Source organism: Tigriopus californicus, chromosome 10 (genome assembly GCF_007210705.1).
Source record: "Tigriopus californicus strain San Diego chromosome 10, Tcal_SD_v2.1, whole genome shotgun sequence".
Taxonomy (NCBI): Eukaryota; Metazoa; Arthropoda; class Copepoda; order Harpacticoida; family Harpacticidae; genus Tigriopus; species Tigriopus californicus.
Genome location: NC_081449.1, coordinates 13,686,713 through 13,703,201, shown reverse-complemented (window position 1 = coordinate 13,703,201; position 16,489 = coordinate 13,686,713). Strand labels below are relative to the sequence as shown.

Here is a 16,489-nt window from a genome sequence, read left to right as displayed (position 1 = left end):
CTCTACTCCTTCTCTTCTCAGCTGACTCGACTTTGTCCTTCACTAGGCCACTAGAGAGAACTGCCTCTACTGTTCAGTACTAACAAGGCCAGCAATAACCGCGTACGAGTTGTGGGAGGGAGAACGACAGCGAGAAGAAAGAGACCTTTCTGAAGAGGATCTATTTCCGAGGTTGGTTGTTGGGTCGTTATCTTATTCTACTTCTCGATCTGCTTTCGTTTTCGCTCACTTTGTGCCCCTGTGATCGTGCCAAGAGCTACTAGCAAAGGACATCTGCAGTAAACATACAGGGAGGGACTCTAAGGACAGAAAACGAAGGTTCGAAGGAAGTCCTGAGGAAAGAGGGGAGAGTCCTCTTTCTGGATCAAATTGGTCCCTGGAACGGTGGACAGAGGGAGAACCAGAAGTAAAAGAAGAACGAGGTCCATTGCTTTCAGGCTATACATTTCTCGGAAAACTTATGGCAGTCTGTCCAATCCCGAATTGTTAAAGAGGGTGGATAACAACAAATTTCAAGCATTTTTCAAGCGGTGCCACCAGGTCTTCGATTGAACCAACGGTCTTTCGTTGTTTGGTTGTCACTCTGCCTGCTCTCTTTCCTGAAGAGAGCTTGTTGTATGTGATATTGATGATTGGCAACTTGAATGGGAAAGTCGTTGGCTGGAGCCTTTGTCCTAGGGATTTTTGGCGGAAAATGCGTCTCTTGACCCTTTTTACGTACACGAGAGCTTTCCTCGATCGTGTTTACATCACCGATGACATCGGAGATCAACGGACACACATTCCTTCTGATGGTCCCACAATGTCCACGAACGACAATGGACGCTATGGATATTCGAACATTCTCACCACCCTTTCGCTCTTGGAAACCAACCAACCCTCTTGCCCTCAAATCTCAGACTGACACGTTGAGAAATGATCGTGAGCCATGATGCAATGGATGATTTTGTAAGCAAATTGTTTTCTGAGCATGACGAAGCAGACACGAGAGGTGTTTTAAACTTTGGAGAGAGAGGAAAAAAAAAAGAATTCCTCTTTTCAATGAACTAGAAGGAGACTTCAGCCAGGAGAATGAGAAGAAGAAGAAGGAGGAGGAGGAAGAGGAGGAGGATGAACCATCTCCCAACTTGCAACTCCAACTTTCACTTCCAAGGTTTTTTTGATTTGAAGTGGTCTGAAATGGCAATTGTGGCCGATGAATCTCTCGAGAAGTACGTAGAAGGAGAAGAAGGAGAACGGGCGGAATCGTATCCAGATAATGAATCTTCCCTCTCTTTCTCTCCCTTTCTTTTTCGGACTCTTGAATCTATGATTTGCATTTCATGAGAAACCAGGTGCACGCGAACAAATGGCAGTTTCCGTCCTGCCCAAGCAGCTCTCTCACCGTTCTCGAGCTACCATTTCCTGAAAATAGGTAGATGCACAGTTCTACACGTGAAAACGAAAAGATCATGATTGGGTCACATTCGTGGTGTAACCAAGTTGGACGTCGTTCGTGCGGTCGTGGAAAGTCTCCTCTTGAGTGCCAAAGATTGACTCTCCGTCGACCGCCTTCAAAAACACTGGCAACCCTTTTACCTTTTAATAGCTATTAAGTCACGCTTAGCGCCTTGTGAGCATTAAAAGGCCATTGATGTCGTCCAAGTTTTGGCTGGAATCGTCGGTCGAGCAACAAACCGAGCAAGTAAGCCTCCCTCGCACGCACACACACACACACACACACACACACACACACACACTCATATTTGTTGTGTTGCTAACACAGTGACCTAAATCTTGAAACAAACTACTACGCACTCGATGTACGCGCGCTCAGCTCGATATTGCTCTTGTCTCTATGAGACTCATGTGTGTGAGTACAGCAAATGCTTGAGTGGCGGCCGTTTCCTCCGTTTAGTTGTCCCCATAGACGAGGATATATGTACGAATAGTGCTCTTTCTTGCCTCTTGCCAAAGCTCCCTGCCCTCATACTACATGCAGTACTAAACAACCACAACTCTTTCAGTACTGGCTTGTACGACAAAGAGCTCGAGGAAAAAAGAGCACAACTTACACAAAGTAGTGGGGGAGATGTTTGTGCATTGTGGATGATGGAAAGGGGTATCGAATTGCGGGTGTACGTATATCTGAAACGCAATGAAGGCCAAGGCCCACAATGAGCCGATTTTAACCTAATGAGGCCAGCAGGAATTCTGATTAACTCAGAGCACATACAGTACTACATATAATAATGAACTTGTTATACATACCATGAAGCTCGTTTGAGCGCTTTTGTTTGCTGTCCGATAAATATCAGAGAGAAAATGGGAGGGTGAGAGAGAATGAAAGTGAATTCGTATTTGACTTTACGACTTTGTCGACCTTGGCTCCATTCAAGTTCAGTCACTCGACGACCGACCCTTGTTGCGCTAAAATGTTTGCAAAATCTCTACTGAACGAACGCACATGAGATCGTGATTGCATACCGTCGTTGAACAAAAACCTCATTGCTCATGCAGATAGCTCGTGATAATTCTGTAATTAGTTTTTTACGGACAAGAAGAGGTCTCACCCCCCTGATCCAGACCCGGCTTCTTTTACAAAAGAGTACGGGAAAAGTTGCAATTGAGGACGCAACCCATCACCATGTATTATTCTATCTGTCCGTGTTTGGGAGCAACTGAGATATGGTAATTACGTTGAACAAGTCCCGAGGTATGTTGAATAGGATATATGAAGAGCTCTTTTTTTTGGAAGTAGCCGTTGCAGATATACAGGTATATTCAAACTTATTCAACTGGAAGAATCGTTCGGCTGGTTAAAACAGAGAGATTAAGTCATACTATATGATGCGATCCTTTGATTGTAATGCTAATTTCAATTCCATTGCCTGCGAATGAAGTCTTGACAAAGCCACCGAGAGGGGGATTGCGCAAGTTTCATGGAAGATGATTGTGTGTGTGTCTGGCACACCTTGGCATCGAAAGAGGATGATACATCCTCCCGTCACTCTGTACCACCACCCTCTCCACCACCTCCTTAACCGCTGCTTTGTGTTTGTCAAAACGATAAAAATCTCCAATTTTCCGCCTCTTTCCTTGCTTCTTGCTCCAGAGTAAACTTGCTCCAAAGTTTCCCAAGCACAGAATTACCTCCAAGCTGCTCTTCTGCATTAAAATTGCTGCATCATGCAGGCTGTCCGGAGCACACATGAGTGAGCGGCGCTTTAGTCAAGCTGCCCCGTCATATGTGAGTGTGAAACACGCTCACGAGCAGCACTCCTCCTCCTCCTCCTCCTCACTCCTCGACCAGTACATCCAATACCCGTTTGACTGGCCTGGGACTTGCTCGCTCTCAAACTTGCCTCATTCCGCTCCGACTTTCAACAGAGTGACTAAAGCATGAAGGGAAAGTGAAAGTAGATTCTGAACATGCTGGAACGTGAGCTGCTATGCTACGAACACGCTGCTGCCCTGCCGTGCAATTCGAGGTACGAATGCGAGCATGGAGTAAGCATTCACCACTTGAGCCCGGTGACGAATAAGTTCGTCTTCTCTGGCAGCGCAGATGCTCTTCGTGGGCCAGAAATATGGTATAGAGGTGAATTGTTAAGCAATGCCGACTTGCTCCTGGCTGCATGCCTATTGCCGATGGGTGAGTGGTGCATGGCAGATCGGAGATTACCGTCAAAAAACACAAACGTAGGTAGAACGTATATCCTACTACCGTTCAAAGAGCAATGGAAGCAAGGCGAAGGGTGATACAGCTAACTACCCACAAAGTGGCAATGCTCCTAGTCGTCAAGAAACTGCTATTTTCTTCCATCTAGGCCAAGGACATCGAAGCTGTTTTTTTTCGTCTTCTTCTGTTCTGCTTCGAGTCCACTATTGCAAACGGACACTCAGTTTAAATACAACAGGGCGAGACTCTTGCATAATGGCTTGATCATGGCAACTATGCTCTGGTCCCATTTGGGATATTGAAAAAAAAACCACGAGGGCTAGACAAAGCACATATTAAGACTTGCCTCTACCTACTCGATCGAATGCTGATAACCGTCGTCCTCGTCCTTGCGCAATGCCAGCTCTCAATGCACAATCCGAATGAAGGCAAGTGGTAATCGAAGAGTCATTATTATCTGGGTGGATTGCGAAATGATCAAAATCATTTCACCAGGCCAAAATGATTTGTTTGAATTGTGCAGTATGCCAATCCAACGATCCGATGAAACTTTTATAGTGTACGTTAAAAGTGTGATGAGGGGTTATTTTAACGCGTCGATTGACCAGACCAGAAAGGAAGGAACTGTCCTGAAAATGTAAGCAAGCACCTGAATTCTAATAACATCAGAGTTGAGAGGGGTGGAGACGAATTAGTTCGAAATACCTCCACAGACAAATCCAAATGAAGTTGAGCAATGATCTTGGGAAGTTTCTTCATAACTAGGGATCTACTTCTGCCACTAGCCACCTGGTTCATGGCAAGAGCGGAACTGCACTAATTAGAGCGAGATCATCCGTTGATGGTGTGGTCCCCTTATACCCCTTCCAACCCCCCGATCTAGTTATGATATTAGCGCTAGACCCATTTTACGCTCTCAACGGCTTCTGTGGTATTTAGATCACTGACATTTGATCATCCGTAGTGGTCCAAGAAGCCAGGAGGGAAAGAGAGAAAAAAAATAAGTTTCACATCCCCCTTCCATCCACTTTTCCGTTTCTAACCGTCATCTCGGTTATTTTTTGGCGGTGCGTCGTCTGCTTTTTAATATCCTTGGACGCTTAAAGGACACCATTCTTTAAGATCTCCTCCCTCTTCAGACAAGCAGTCCGATCGAAATCCAACAACCCTCACCCTCTTGGTTCGCCCGGTTCTCTCGGTTCTCTCCACCACCAAAAAAAGAGAACCAAACGAACTTGGGATCTTTCCTGCCCTCAGGGGTGAGTTGACCTTCAAGAGAGTTTTCACTTTCCCCTCGATGCAGAGGGCACCCGAGCACCCTCAGTCCATCCATGTGGCCGGAGACCGGAGTCGTCATCATCGTCGGCGTCCGAGTCTTTTTCAGAACTAGCTTTACACGCAGTGAGTGAAGCGAGGGATGGATGGCAGCAGACTCGAGAACCTCCCTCTCCCTCTCGTTTGTTCTTTCGCTCCTTTCCTTCTCGTGATCTTGAAAGAAACGAGTACATAGAGAAGAGGGATGGGGGATCGATCGAGACACGGCAGTCAAGGGAGAGAATTTCTCATTGTCTGGCTTCTTTGTCAATACGTAGGGAGGTGCACACAACCCCTAGCCATCCAGCTATCCATCCATCCAACCATCCATCTTTTCGCTTTTGCTTCCATCTCTAAAGAATTGAAACCTACTGGACTGTGTATGTGTGTATGTGTGTGTGTGTGTATGTATATCTACTTGCACGCACGAGGAGGGTTGCTAGGAATAGTGGAACGTCGGAAATGATTTCTCATGATTTAATGCAGCACTCTTTAGAGAGCGTTTCGAGCTTCTTGCCAGTAAGACCCTTTTTCCTTGGACTGCATTCGACCATTTTGATTAGTATTAGAAGTTAGTGCTTCTCGTTCTTCATCATCATCCTGCTACTCTTCCGGTTTTTTGTACCCAGAGCTCTTTCTTTCTCCATGTGTTTCTTTCTCCCGTGGATGGAACTATCTTGACCTACTTGCTTGATTTTCGAGACAAAGTGGTGCTTCTCCCACCGAATCCTCAGCACACTAAAAGCTATTCTCAGAGTTCTTCTCGACGGCGCATTTGGTCGGGGAACCAACTCACAAAAAGCGGAAGGGAAAGCTATAACAGCCAAAGACAGAAGTGTGCTTCATGACTGCAACCATAGCATTCATTGCTAACAAAAGCAAAGGGAACGAACGAACGAATGAAGGGTCTGCAAAGGAGGGAGAATCCTCGGAGCACGACAGGAATTCACCACTAATCTTGTCCAACAAGACCCTGAAATTCGAGCAAAGCATTGTCAACCAACCGCCCACCCCTCGCCCTTCCGGATATCGAGAACAGACTTGGGTCCGAGGGGAACTTGATCTGGCAAATTAGCGATTGGAGCCGAAATTCGAGAGACCACTTGTGGCACCTACAGTATTGAATGGCCATCACGGAATGTGCTAGAGGGCCAGCCAGCCGGCGATCATACTAAGGTGGACTTTTAAAACACAAAAACACACCGCAATACAAAATGGGACGTCTCAATCTTGAGCCCGACCCAGCCGTCTAATTTTGCAAAAAACAGACTTGCAAAAGGGTGTTTTGCTCGCTCTTTCTCTCGGTTTCTCTGCCACTCGTTGAGTGGCGTAGTTATGGGATTGGCTCGTGTTACTTAAGAGAGTAGCCAGTCATTTTCGCGACAGAAGCCCCGACTTCAGGAGATTAAATTGTCTACAAACTGAACAGTGCACACAACAAAGACCTGTTTACTGGCGATCATTTCATCAATAAAGGCTCGACAGTTGGTTTTCTCACCAAAGATTTCCCTCTGACATTTTGGTGGGGGAGGAAAAAAAATCCATGATCCGTTATGACCTCAAAAAAGGTGGCCCCCACGTTACCCTGGCTGCCCTCGACCCCAAAATTGGTCCTATTTTTTTAGAGGGGGTGCTGCTTCCTTCGGTTGGCCGTAGTGCTCACGAGGTCATCAGAATGAGAAGCAATATCCACGGCTAGAAGGCAAATTGTTTTAAAGATGGGGAGGAATCGAATCCCACGAGAAAAAATGTCATATTTTCCCGCTTGACTCGTGTTACTGGAGAGAATTAAAGAAAGAGAGACACAGACAGAGTTTGGACCCTTTCGTCACAGACTTTCATTCTCATATATTTGGCATCGTTTGCAAACAATATTAAAATGTTCTCTCTTCTTGTCTGTTTCTTCCAGCCGTGCGGCACGATCGAATGCGTGGCGGGCGCAACAAATTTGGACCCATGTACAAACGAGACCGGGCTCGAAAGCTCCAGGTCCTACGGCAGCGTCAAGTGCTCCATCACCACACAGGTGCTCTAGGGGGAGTGACGCTGTCCTATGGAGGGGCGTCCGGTCTCAGCAACTCTACTGCCAATCCCATGTACTCCTCTCAACTCCACATAAAGCAAGAGATCCAGATACCACAGGTGACCTCGATGACCTCCTCACCCGACTCGTCGCCGTCCCCCGTTCAGCTTCCTCACAGCATCACCCTAGCGAGTGGAGGTGGAGCCTCGGGGAGTGGGGCGGGCTCATCGTCACAGGGTGGCCAGATCATTGCTCACCACAACGATCCGAGTACGGGGAACTTGCAATGGCAGATCAGTACTTCACCCCAATCAGGAAAGGTGAGTGGGCTTCAGGGTACAACCATAGTAGTACAGCTAGTATGTGCCCCTTTACTAGACGTCTCGGCTTGTTTGGCACGTGTCTTAAATGTGGGTTCCATTTTCATCCCTAGGACTTCCCATTCGTCGGGTCGTCGGGTTCGGGCGGAGGAAGCAACGGAAAAGTGCCGCCCCTGATCCGGGAATTCCTCTCGTCTTTGGATGACAAAGAGTGGCAAGCCGAACTGTACAAGCTGCTCCAGAACCAATCGTTCAACCAAGTTGAGGTCGATCTCTTTGAGCTGTTATGCAAAGTTCTTGATCACAATCTTTTCGCGCAAGTGGACTGGGCCAGGAATTCGTATTACTTCAAGGAGCTAAAGGTAAGCCCGTTCAGCCTATCCTCTTTCCCCCCACTCCCCCACTCCGTAGTGGCATATACTGTAGTAGTATGTACAAAAGCAAAAGTGGAGTAGGTAGGTTTCTTAAGCAATTTGATGTAGCGCTCAATTTAGTCGCCCCCCGCTTTCGCTCTTAGCTCTTATTCGCCCTCTTGGGAGGAGGAGGAGGAGGAGGGTCCATCAGAAAAGTAGAGCACTGGGCTATACTTCGAAGGGAGAAAAATGTCCCGAGCTACCTTGACAAGAATGACGACATGAGCGACGACTGACTTCGGGGTCTCGCGATCCTGCTACCTACAAACAAACAAGAAGGGAGCTACCCACATGACGTACTACCACGGTGCTAAGGAGTAAAGCCCCCGACTTGCGTCTTTAAAAAAAAGCTCAAGTTGTATCTCATGAATTGAGATCTGGCAATCTGCCCACACTTCTCACTTTCTCAACTTGACCCCAAAGCTAGATTACAAATCCACACTTGGCTTTTTTTCTGAAAGTGCAGCTGCAAACGAAACGAACCGAGCTCCATTCACCGACCGATCATTTCCTACCCTCCACATGTGTCGTAAAACAACTTTGGGTCGTCGTCGACCATCCTCGTCTCATTGTCATGCACGATTGGGGGAGAAAATGCTTCTGCCGACTTTTATCTATCAAGTCATGTGAGAACTGTACAAAAAGGCTTGAGGATTGACATTCAATAGCAGTTGCTAGATGAGAGCATTTTTGATTTGAACCCATCATCCATCTTGTGTGTGTGTGAGGACGAGATAGAGAATAGAATAAGCCGTTTTTTACCGAGCATCCTTCTTGTTTCTCACAAAAAGAGAAAATGAAAATCGAGTTTTGGGAATGTCAATTTCCAGTATTCCTCGTCCGTCGACTTACGACGAGTCCTACCTCCAAAGGAACAAAGGTTTCTTTTAAAGGATATTCATTGAGATTTCTCCAACTCATGCCATGCTTCCATTCCCTTTTTCTGGTCTCTTTGTGCGAGTCCACTAAAAATAATAACAGACAGAGCAAAAAAAGTCGGACGTCTCATTTTTTCACCTACTCACTCCGCTCAGTTTAATGAACATTTTGTTCAAGATGAAAACGCCTCTCGTGGGTTAAACCATCGGGCCAGACTTAGCAGCGAATTCGAAATCACCTCAGAAGGTGTCCATGGTGTTCCCAGGGGTGTGAAGAGATCCCTTAGCGTTCGAACTGATTGTGGGACCCATTAACGTCAAAAACACACACACGATCCCCCCTAGTCTCTCTCTGTGTAATAGTTCAACCTCAATTTCCGAGACGTCTGAACATATTCTGGCCGTCTCCGTTTGGCTGCTCGATTCTCGATTGTCGTGGGGAAAGCATAGAGTAACTCATAGAGCAACTGAAAAACCACCATGCACTCTCTCTCTCTCTCTCTCTCTCTCACACACACACACACACATAACTAACGACTTGAATTGAGTTTGATGCTTGTCACCGAGCTTGGGATCGTATTTGTGTTTGCTACTCCATTACGAAGAGTTCGAAGTGCCAAGCCCAAGGATGACGATACAAGAAGCTCTTGCTTGAGACACAAGATACATTCCGGACAGAGATGCGTCGGCTCGATGCTTGCACCTTCCACCTTAGACGTCTACTTTTGTGCCACTTGCTCGCATGTTCAAAAAGGGTTCTTGAACTTCAGACAACTCGAGATGTGGGAGGAGGGAGAATTTTGATCCCGAGGATTATAAAAGATCCTGTTTTTATCGCCCCTGTCCTGATTCGAACGAGCCAATGTCACTCAAGGTACATACATCCTATACTATGCCAATCACTTTGTGGATAATTGTACTTGACATGGTTTGAAATAAGGGTGCCTGTATGATGGTCTTTGGTAGGGTGATGAGTCATTAAGTTAGTCGAAATGTGTGTTCAACAAACCATTGGATATTCCTTGATGGCTCGATTTTCTCATGAGGTTGACATTGACATCCTGCTTCTACAGTGGTATGGTATGTGTCTGTTGTATGAGCGTCCTGATTAATCATGGCGGCTGCTTGCCATGGGAAAATGTAATTCCTAACACCTTGTGAACAGTCATAACCAGTTGCAGTAAGTTATGAGCGAGTAGCGGTGAACAACAGTTGCACAGGGGGAAGCTGGAAAACCGCGAATCTAGGTCAATGCCACCTTCTTCTGTGCTCTGCTTGGCTTCCATCCATCCAACTGATCCGTCCATACATCCATCCAGATGGTGGCGGTAGGAGCATTGTTCAAGTGGCTTTAAATCATCCATGGGATGTTTTTCAACACATATTGAAGGGAGGAAGAGGGGGAGAGGGTGAATGAAGAGACCGAGAAAGCTGGCGTGTCTTTAAAAGAGATTTAAAAATCTGTGCCAGTCATCCTGGACAAGTGGGGATCTGGGAGCATCAACGAGAAGGGGGAACTTAGTTTCGTCCTAATCAGGACCTCCCCGTGACACCCTCATTTTTTGTGAAGTTTGAAAAAGCCACGTGAGGATTGGAAGCAGTTCCTTAAGACATTCTTTGATCTTGAACCCTGGCGTTTATGACCTCTTTTCTTGCTTCCTCTTCTTGTTTAGTGGAACCTCGACATAAAGAGAGCAAATCACTGAGGGAGGCTTTGTTTTCCAACCAACCAAGCCAGCCAGCTCAGCTTCTTTCTATGTGCAGCGTTGTTTGTCTAAAGCGGTTTATTGCCACTTTGCCTCCTGTACGACTTCTTGTCCTCGGATATAACGGAGAGTGTACGCTACACGTTTGTCGGGAAGAAATTTGTCTTCCATTTCAATAATTTTCCATTAGCCTTGAAAGGACTTGTCGAAATAACAGTGAAAAACCCTCAGAAATCTTAGATCTCATGATGATAGTTCGAGTTGAGTGCCAAATGTAAAGGTTAACTTTCTTTAACAACAATCAGTATGATACGCTCTTATCTGAGCAATTCATCATTGTAAACTTCAATGCCAAATGGTTTTTGTGCTTGTTCGCCTCCATTCGCTTGTTCGCAATTTGTTCACGCTATGGAAATGGATAAAAGAACAGTTAGCGAAAATGGCCGTTTAGTGGCAGTTGTAAGTTCATGGCAGGTTGAACGAAGCCTCTCAAAAACAAAGATTTGACATTGAACTCGAAACTCGCTTCGATGACAAGAAAGGCCTGGGACGAACATGGCGATCCGCTATCTAAGATGCATTTTCACTCGTCGAGCAAGTGCATTCATGACGACAAAAGAAATGCATTTTTTCTATTTACCACGTGTGAACATTCAAAGCCTCCACTTATCCTTGACGCAGATTGGCGTTTTAGCCCTCTTTTGTTTGGAAGTGGCCAAATGTCTGGCGAACAAAATCCAAAGACTCAATGAGGTCAATGCCAGCCATGTATCCAAGGCAAAAAAACAACAGTGCATTTTGAACAAGAAGTTAATGTTTACAATGGAAAATATTCTCTTTGCGAAAGAAACGAAAACAACAACAACATTAATTGCTACCCAAAGATGCTTTTTTTGGTGTTGTCATTCTCCTCAACTGATCTAAATTTGAAACACTTTCCCTCTCATCTGTAACTTAAGTGCCGACGTCCACCTCCGATGCTCCAATTTCGGGCGTTATACTTGAAAGCAAGAAACTAGAATACATGGTTCCACCAGACTTGAAGAGGCTTTATTAATTCATAAAGCAATATGTAACGGTGACCTATGCATCGAAATGCTACGCAAATAAGTTCAACAGGGAAACTATCCAAAAGATCAACCATTGCGATTGAAACATGTTGTCGACGGCAATCGTCGTTTTGATAGAGAAGCAAGTTGGGTAACAAGCTGCTCCTCGTGTGAAGTTAGAAAAGACCGAACTGGTCACCTTAGAAGAAATGAAGAGCAGAAAGGCCGTTGTCCACGGTTTTACCACCGGCTTTCCTTGTTCCAATTCGAGGTCGATGCCATCGTCTAGTCTCGAGGACACCTCGACCTACATTATATATAAAAAGAGTGCCTTCTTTTCAAATGCTTGTCGGTCGAGGCAGGCGTAAAAATAGCGCCTCATTCAAGGAACACTAGAAAGTGAAAATAACGTAGCAGAAAGGTCCTTTATTCAGGCCCTTAGTTCCAAGAAAAAATCGAACTTCGTACTACGTGGCTCACCAGGGGCTATCATAAAGAGGGTAGCATTTTCTGCGTAGGAGATGTACCATGTATGGTCCCAAGCGAAAGTAAATACCGAGCTGGCGCTTCTTCAATTGTTTCAACGAGTGAATACGAGTATCCACGTAATCATTTTTCATAGGAATGCTCTCGATGTCCATAATTCTTTGCAATTCAGATTAGATCTGACTCGTGTATTCTTCAATGGAAGGTTTGCTGTCCTTGCCCAAGCATTGGCTTGTTGGACCGCGGAATAGTCTAATCAATGGGAACACACTCCCGTCTTGGGGAGGCCGGAGCAAAGTTATTCGTGTCCATTGCAAGACTACAAATCATCATGCCTCTGGGTGAAGGGAAACGAGGGCACAGGCCTCAGAGGCTGGGCCTCTCTGAGGCTCCTCCAAAGTACCGCACCTCCTTCACAGTTGTCCTGATACATCCTCGAAAAAAAGAAGGAATTGAGGTCAGTAGGTCGCTGACGACAGCTGGCCCTTCTCTCTCGCTCTTGCTATTCCCTCCTCGCTCGCTTTTTTATCCTCTAGGCGACCGTTTCCTTGGCCTCTCTCCGTGCTTCATTCGACAGCGGAGGCCGACCGACGGTCGATTACGGGTTGAATGAGTCGGAGGAGAAGCCTTAGGAGGCTGTCAGAGACTGCTCTAGTATGGGAAACGAGGGCACCTGACGCAAGTGGCCACAACAGCTGACATTTCGTAAGCAAGTTGGCTGCCGTTTCTCCCATTGATCTGAGTGAACGGAGGACGGACGGCCTTTGCAGAGTCGGCGAGAGTGAAAGTTTGGGGCCAAGAGCAAGGGCTAGCTGGAGGATTGGGGGGGAAAGCTGTCAAAGACCTAGTTTGTGCTGACATACTTATTTGCTGAATCGCTCTTGTAGGCCTCTTTTGCCATCGTAGAAAGAACAAGGATTGGAACATTTAGTTCCATTTGGTTCTCTTTTAACGCAAAGAAATGTGGAAAACTATCCAAAGGGAGAGTGTCATAGCGTGGAATTCTGTTCCAAAGTAGAAGAGGTTGGATTGCGAGAAAGTCTTGAAATGAAAGTGGAATGTTATCGCAAAAGTGGACATGTCTGTACTCCGAGCACAAGCGCGACCTGATTTATAAAACACGCTTTTCCCTCTTACCCAATGTTCCAAAAAGCTCGTTGGCGGATTTACCTTGAACTCGATGAACGAGATATTTCGTCCCTAATCAAAGATTGCACATGGAATAAAAATTGGCCAGAATTAGTCATAGTTTTCCGCCTTCAAACCTCAAAGGAGAAGAAAAACAACTAGTTGAGAAATCCGAGTCCTAACTTTGACGAATTAAAAAATACAGTCACAAATTAGGTCAGCGTGTGACTGACCGTTCTAATTCAGAGCTCTTGAAAGGACAAACACAAGAGCCTTATCTGACGAACGAAGAAAAAATGAGGCCATGGCGAACGCAATCGAAAGTGAATGACCCCCAACGAGGTCGAGGCTCTCACGGCCGCCGAAATTACACAAGAAACCGAGTGTGCCCCTAGAGAGAGCGAGAGAGCGAAACCGAACGATGAAGAGGTAGAGAGAGTCGTGAACCTGCTTACGACGATGAAGTTGTTTCTGACCGGGGCAGCTTTTCTCCGCAATTGATCGACGAGAAAGCAGACTCTAACGCCACGGCCATGTTTCGAGTCAGCCTCCATTTTAGCCTTTGCGTCGACGAATTTCAGCGTGAGCGTGTTTTACGTATCTCCATCGTGAAGTACTATGAAGCCAAGAGCGAACAACAAATGCGACAAAATTGCTGGCCAACATGTGCCTAAGTGGCTTGACCTTGGCCTGGCCAATTTCACTTTCAGCAGATGCGAGTTCATGATCAGTCAGCGAGGAGAAAGAATCGCCTTTTTATAATGTCGTCAACGGTTCATTCTGAGAAGTTCAACGGTGTTCAAAGGGGTGGAATGAACTCCAGATTGATCAAGAAAAAGATCATTGTCATTATAATTTCGTTATGGCCTGACAATTCGACTTGCACCTGAATCACTTTGATGACAGTGCACCCCAGCGGGTGGTGGGGGTTGGAGGGAATGAACCACTGGCTGCAATCAGCTCTGCTCTTCAATTTCTTAGCAACCTACCGAGCCACTTACTTATACTGTGCCGTACACTCAGGTGGGATTCGTTCTGACGGAGACCAAATTTTCGACGCAAACGAAAACGAAACTGGCACTTGGGGAACGAACGCTGATTTGTGGCGTCGGCTTTGTGCCAGTCTGCGGTTAATCCTACACATATACTCGTACAATGCGAGGCCAAAAACCTTGCTCCAACTTGTTCGATTGCTAGCTAGCTAGCTTACTTGCTTGCTAACTAACTTTGCCTGCGTCTTACTCCATGTCGTCTCAAGGTTAGTCGAGTGATTGCTTCATCTGCCTGGATGGCGCGAAAAGCAACCTGATTTCTTCGTGGAGGATGCCAAGTAACTAACGGAGCAGGTTTTGTTAGAAGGTTGATTTGATAGGGGGAAAATTGTGAGCAAGTCGGATCAGATGACGCTCCTCTGTATTTTGAAGAGGCAGGCAAGCAAGTCAGCCAACCAGCCACGCAGGCAAGCAGGCAAGCAGGAGGGGAAAATAGCGGAGAAGGTGGAACTGGAGGAGAGGGGGGGGGACGATCCCGTTATTCCACATGTGCTTTCATGGCCCTTAAATATCGTGCTTGGCTGACCTATTTCAAGCAAGGACATGTTCATCAACCATATGGTTTGATACCGACTAGTTATGCAATTCTTTCACGCCCAAGTGAGATGAAAACTTCAGAAATGAATTAATTGGTTTATGGTCAACCACAAATATGTTTACTCGTACAACTGGACACCTCTAAATTGCACTCTATAATTGTGGTCGCATCCATAATCTTGGTTCTTTTGTTTGGCTCTTGCAGGTGGATGATCAGATGAAACTGCTCCAAAACTCTTGGTCAGAAATGTTAATTCTGGACCAAATCCACCAACGCCTTCACAACCATCTACCCGACGAGACCACCTTACCCAATGGTCAAAAGTTCGAGCTCCTTTCCCTTGCCCTCCTGGGAGTGCCATCTATGTTGGATGCCTTCCAAGAAATCACCAACAAACTCAACAGCCTCAAGTTCGATAGTGCAGACTATGTGTGTCTGAAGTTCATTTTACTATTGAATCCTGGTAAGGACTAAAGACAAGCAATCAATAATGATTGAACGGTTCAAGTTTTTCACCCATATCGTTCCATTTGCAGATGTCCGAAGCCTGAGTAACAGGAGCCATGTACAAGAATGTAACGAACAAGTCAACCAAATCCTCCTCGATTATTGCGTCAATTGCTACGCAAATGTTCCGGTCAGTGGAGTCCAAGGACTTGCTCTCGTTGTTTTCTGGCGCTCAGGCCGATTCTGGCCTGGGTTTGCCACGTTTGCAATAACCATTATTTCCTCGACAAACCCTTGATGAATTAGTCGCCCCACACTCATATTTTCACGACTTACTACCAATACTCACCCTTCCCTCCTCCATCGATTCGACTTTGAACATGCGGACAATTTCGTCCCGCAAGTCGTCGACCTTTTCGAAAGTCATATCATTTCGGGGATTGAATTCAACTTGGACCCCTCTCTTGTTGTTTTCCCACGTTTAACTTTAAGCCGCAGTGAACACACGGGATTCGTGTTTTGAGCGTAGGAGTGAATAGAGGGGGGTCCCATCCAAGTGTACGGCAACCCCGCAATTGGTTCTCTTTCAGCCGCAATCCGTTGTCAGGCACACTCAAGACGATCAGATTCGCCAGGGTCACCGCGACTCAAATGCACACCCGAGACGTACCCTGGCCAGTTTGGTAACAACAAATACAGCAATACATACCGTATACTCTTCTCACCAGTTCAATTGTGATCTCCGATCCTATCTTCATTCGATCCCCTGAACTCCTTTTTATACCTTGGTTCGCAGCCTTCGAGCCTTTGGAAGCGTGGGTTGTGCACTTGCGATCGGAGAGACCCCCCATCTGTTGAGAATTCTAAGGAATTGGGGCCTCGAAATTAATGGACCTTCATTTTGGTTGGGACAGTTGGAGAGCTGCTGAGATCAATTTTTCCAATGGTTACCTTGACATGTCAAGTCTGCGATCTTTCTTTGTTCAGCAATATGTTCTCTTTCTTAAACAAGCCTTTCGTAATTTTGGCAAGTTCTTCTAACAACAATTTGCGATTCCCGTAATTTGAACCTCGGTAACCTCGCAACCTCTCTTTTTCAATGAACGTTTGCACTCCTGAAAAAGTTCCCAATCCCAAATATTGTATTTAAAAATTCTGACAGAAAAGCCTCGGGCGCTCAGTTCTACTTCTATTTTGGGTCCAGATCTCTGAAATTTCGAGATCCTTCGAGCGAGTACTTGTTTGAACTGAGCCCCCTGGTGGAAAAATCATAAAGAAGGCTGGCTTTAAATGTGGACAGTCGATTACTCCTCTTGCATCCTTTGGTCCTTTCGTGGTTAAACCCAATTGTTCATGAAAGATCCTCTTTCTCCTCTCTTTTCTACCTGAACTCTCTTCCGGAACCATCCTTGATTGGTGATCCTTTTTGACGTGAATAACCACTTCCACTCTCGTTTCTTCCTGACTCTCTTAA

The 16,489-nt window shown here is 46.0% G+C and overlaps 1 protein-coding gene and 1 long non-coding RNA gene across 4 annotated transcripts in view; one reads left to right on the top strand and one right to left on the bottom strand.

Annotated features, from left to right (window-relative positions):
* LOC131888735 (uncharacterized) overlaps positions 1-16,125 on the bottom strand; it is a 26,887-nt gene extending 10,762 nt beyond the window's left edge. For both annotated transcript variants that reach the window (XR_009374153.1, XR_009374152.1), the window contains exon 1: positions 15,741-16,125. This is a non-coding gene — a long non-coding RNA (uncharacterized LOC131888735). The remainder of the gene's footprint in view (positions 1-15,740) is intronic.
* LOC131888717 (nuclear hormone receptor FTZ-F1-like) overlaps positions 1-16,489 on the top strand; it is a 36,243-nt gene that overhangs the window by 15,467 nt on the left and 4,287 nt on the right. For both annotated transcript variants that reach the window (XM_059237639.1, XM_059237638.1), the window contains 4 exons: positions 6,885-7,318; positions 7,432-7,680; positions 14,773-15,031; positions 15,105-15,205. In XM_059237639.1, coding sequence (XP_059093622.1) covers positions 6,885-7,318; positions 7,432-7,680; positions 14,773-15,031; positions 15,105-15,205 — 1,043 coding nt within the window. The remainder of the gene's footprint in view (positions 1-6,884; positions 7,319-7,431; positions 7,681-14,772; positions 15,032-15,104; positions 15,206-16,489) is intronic.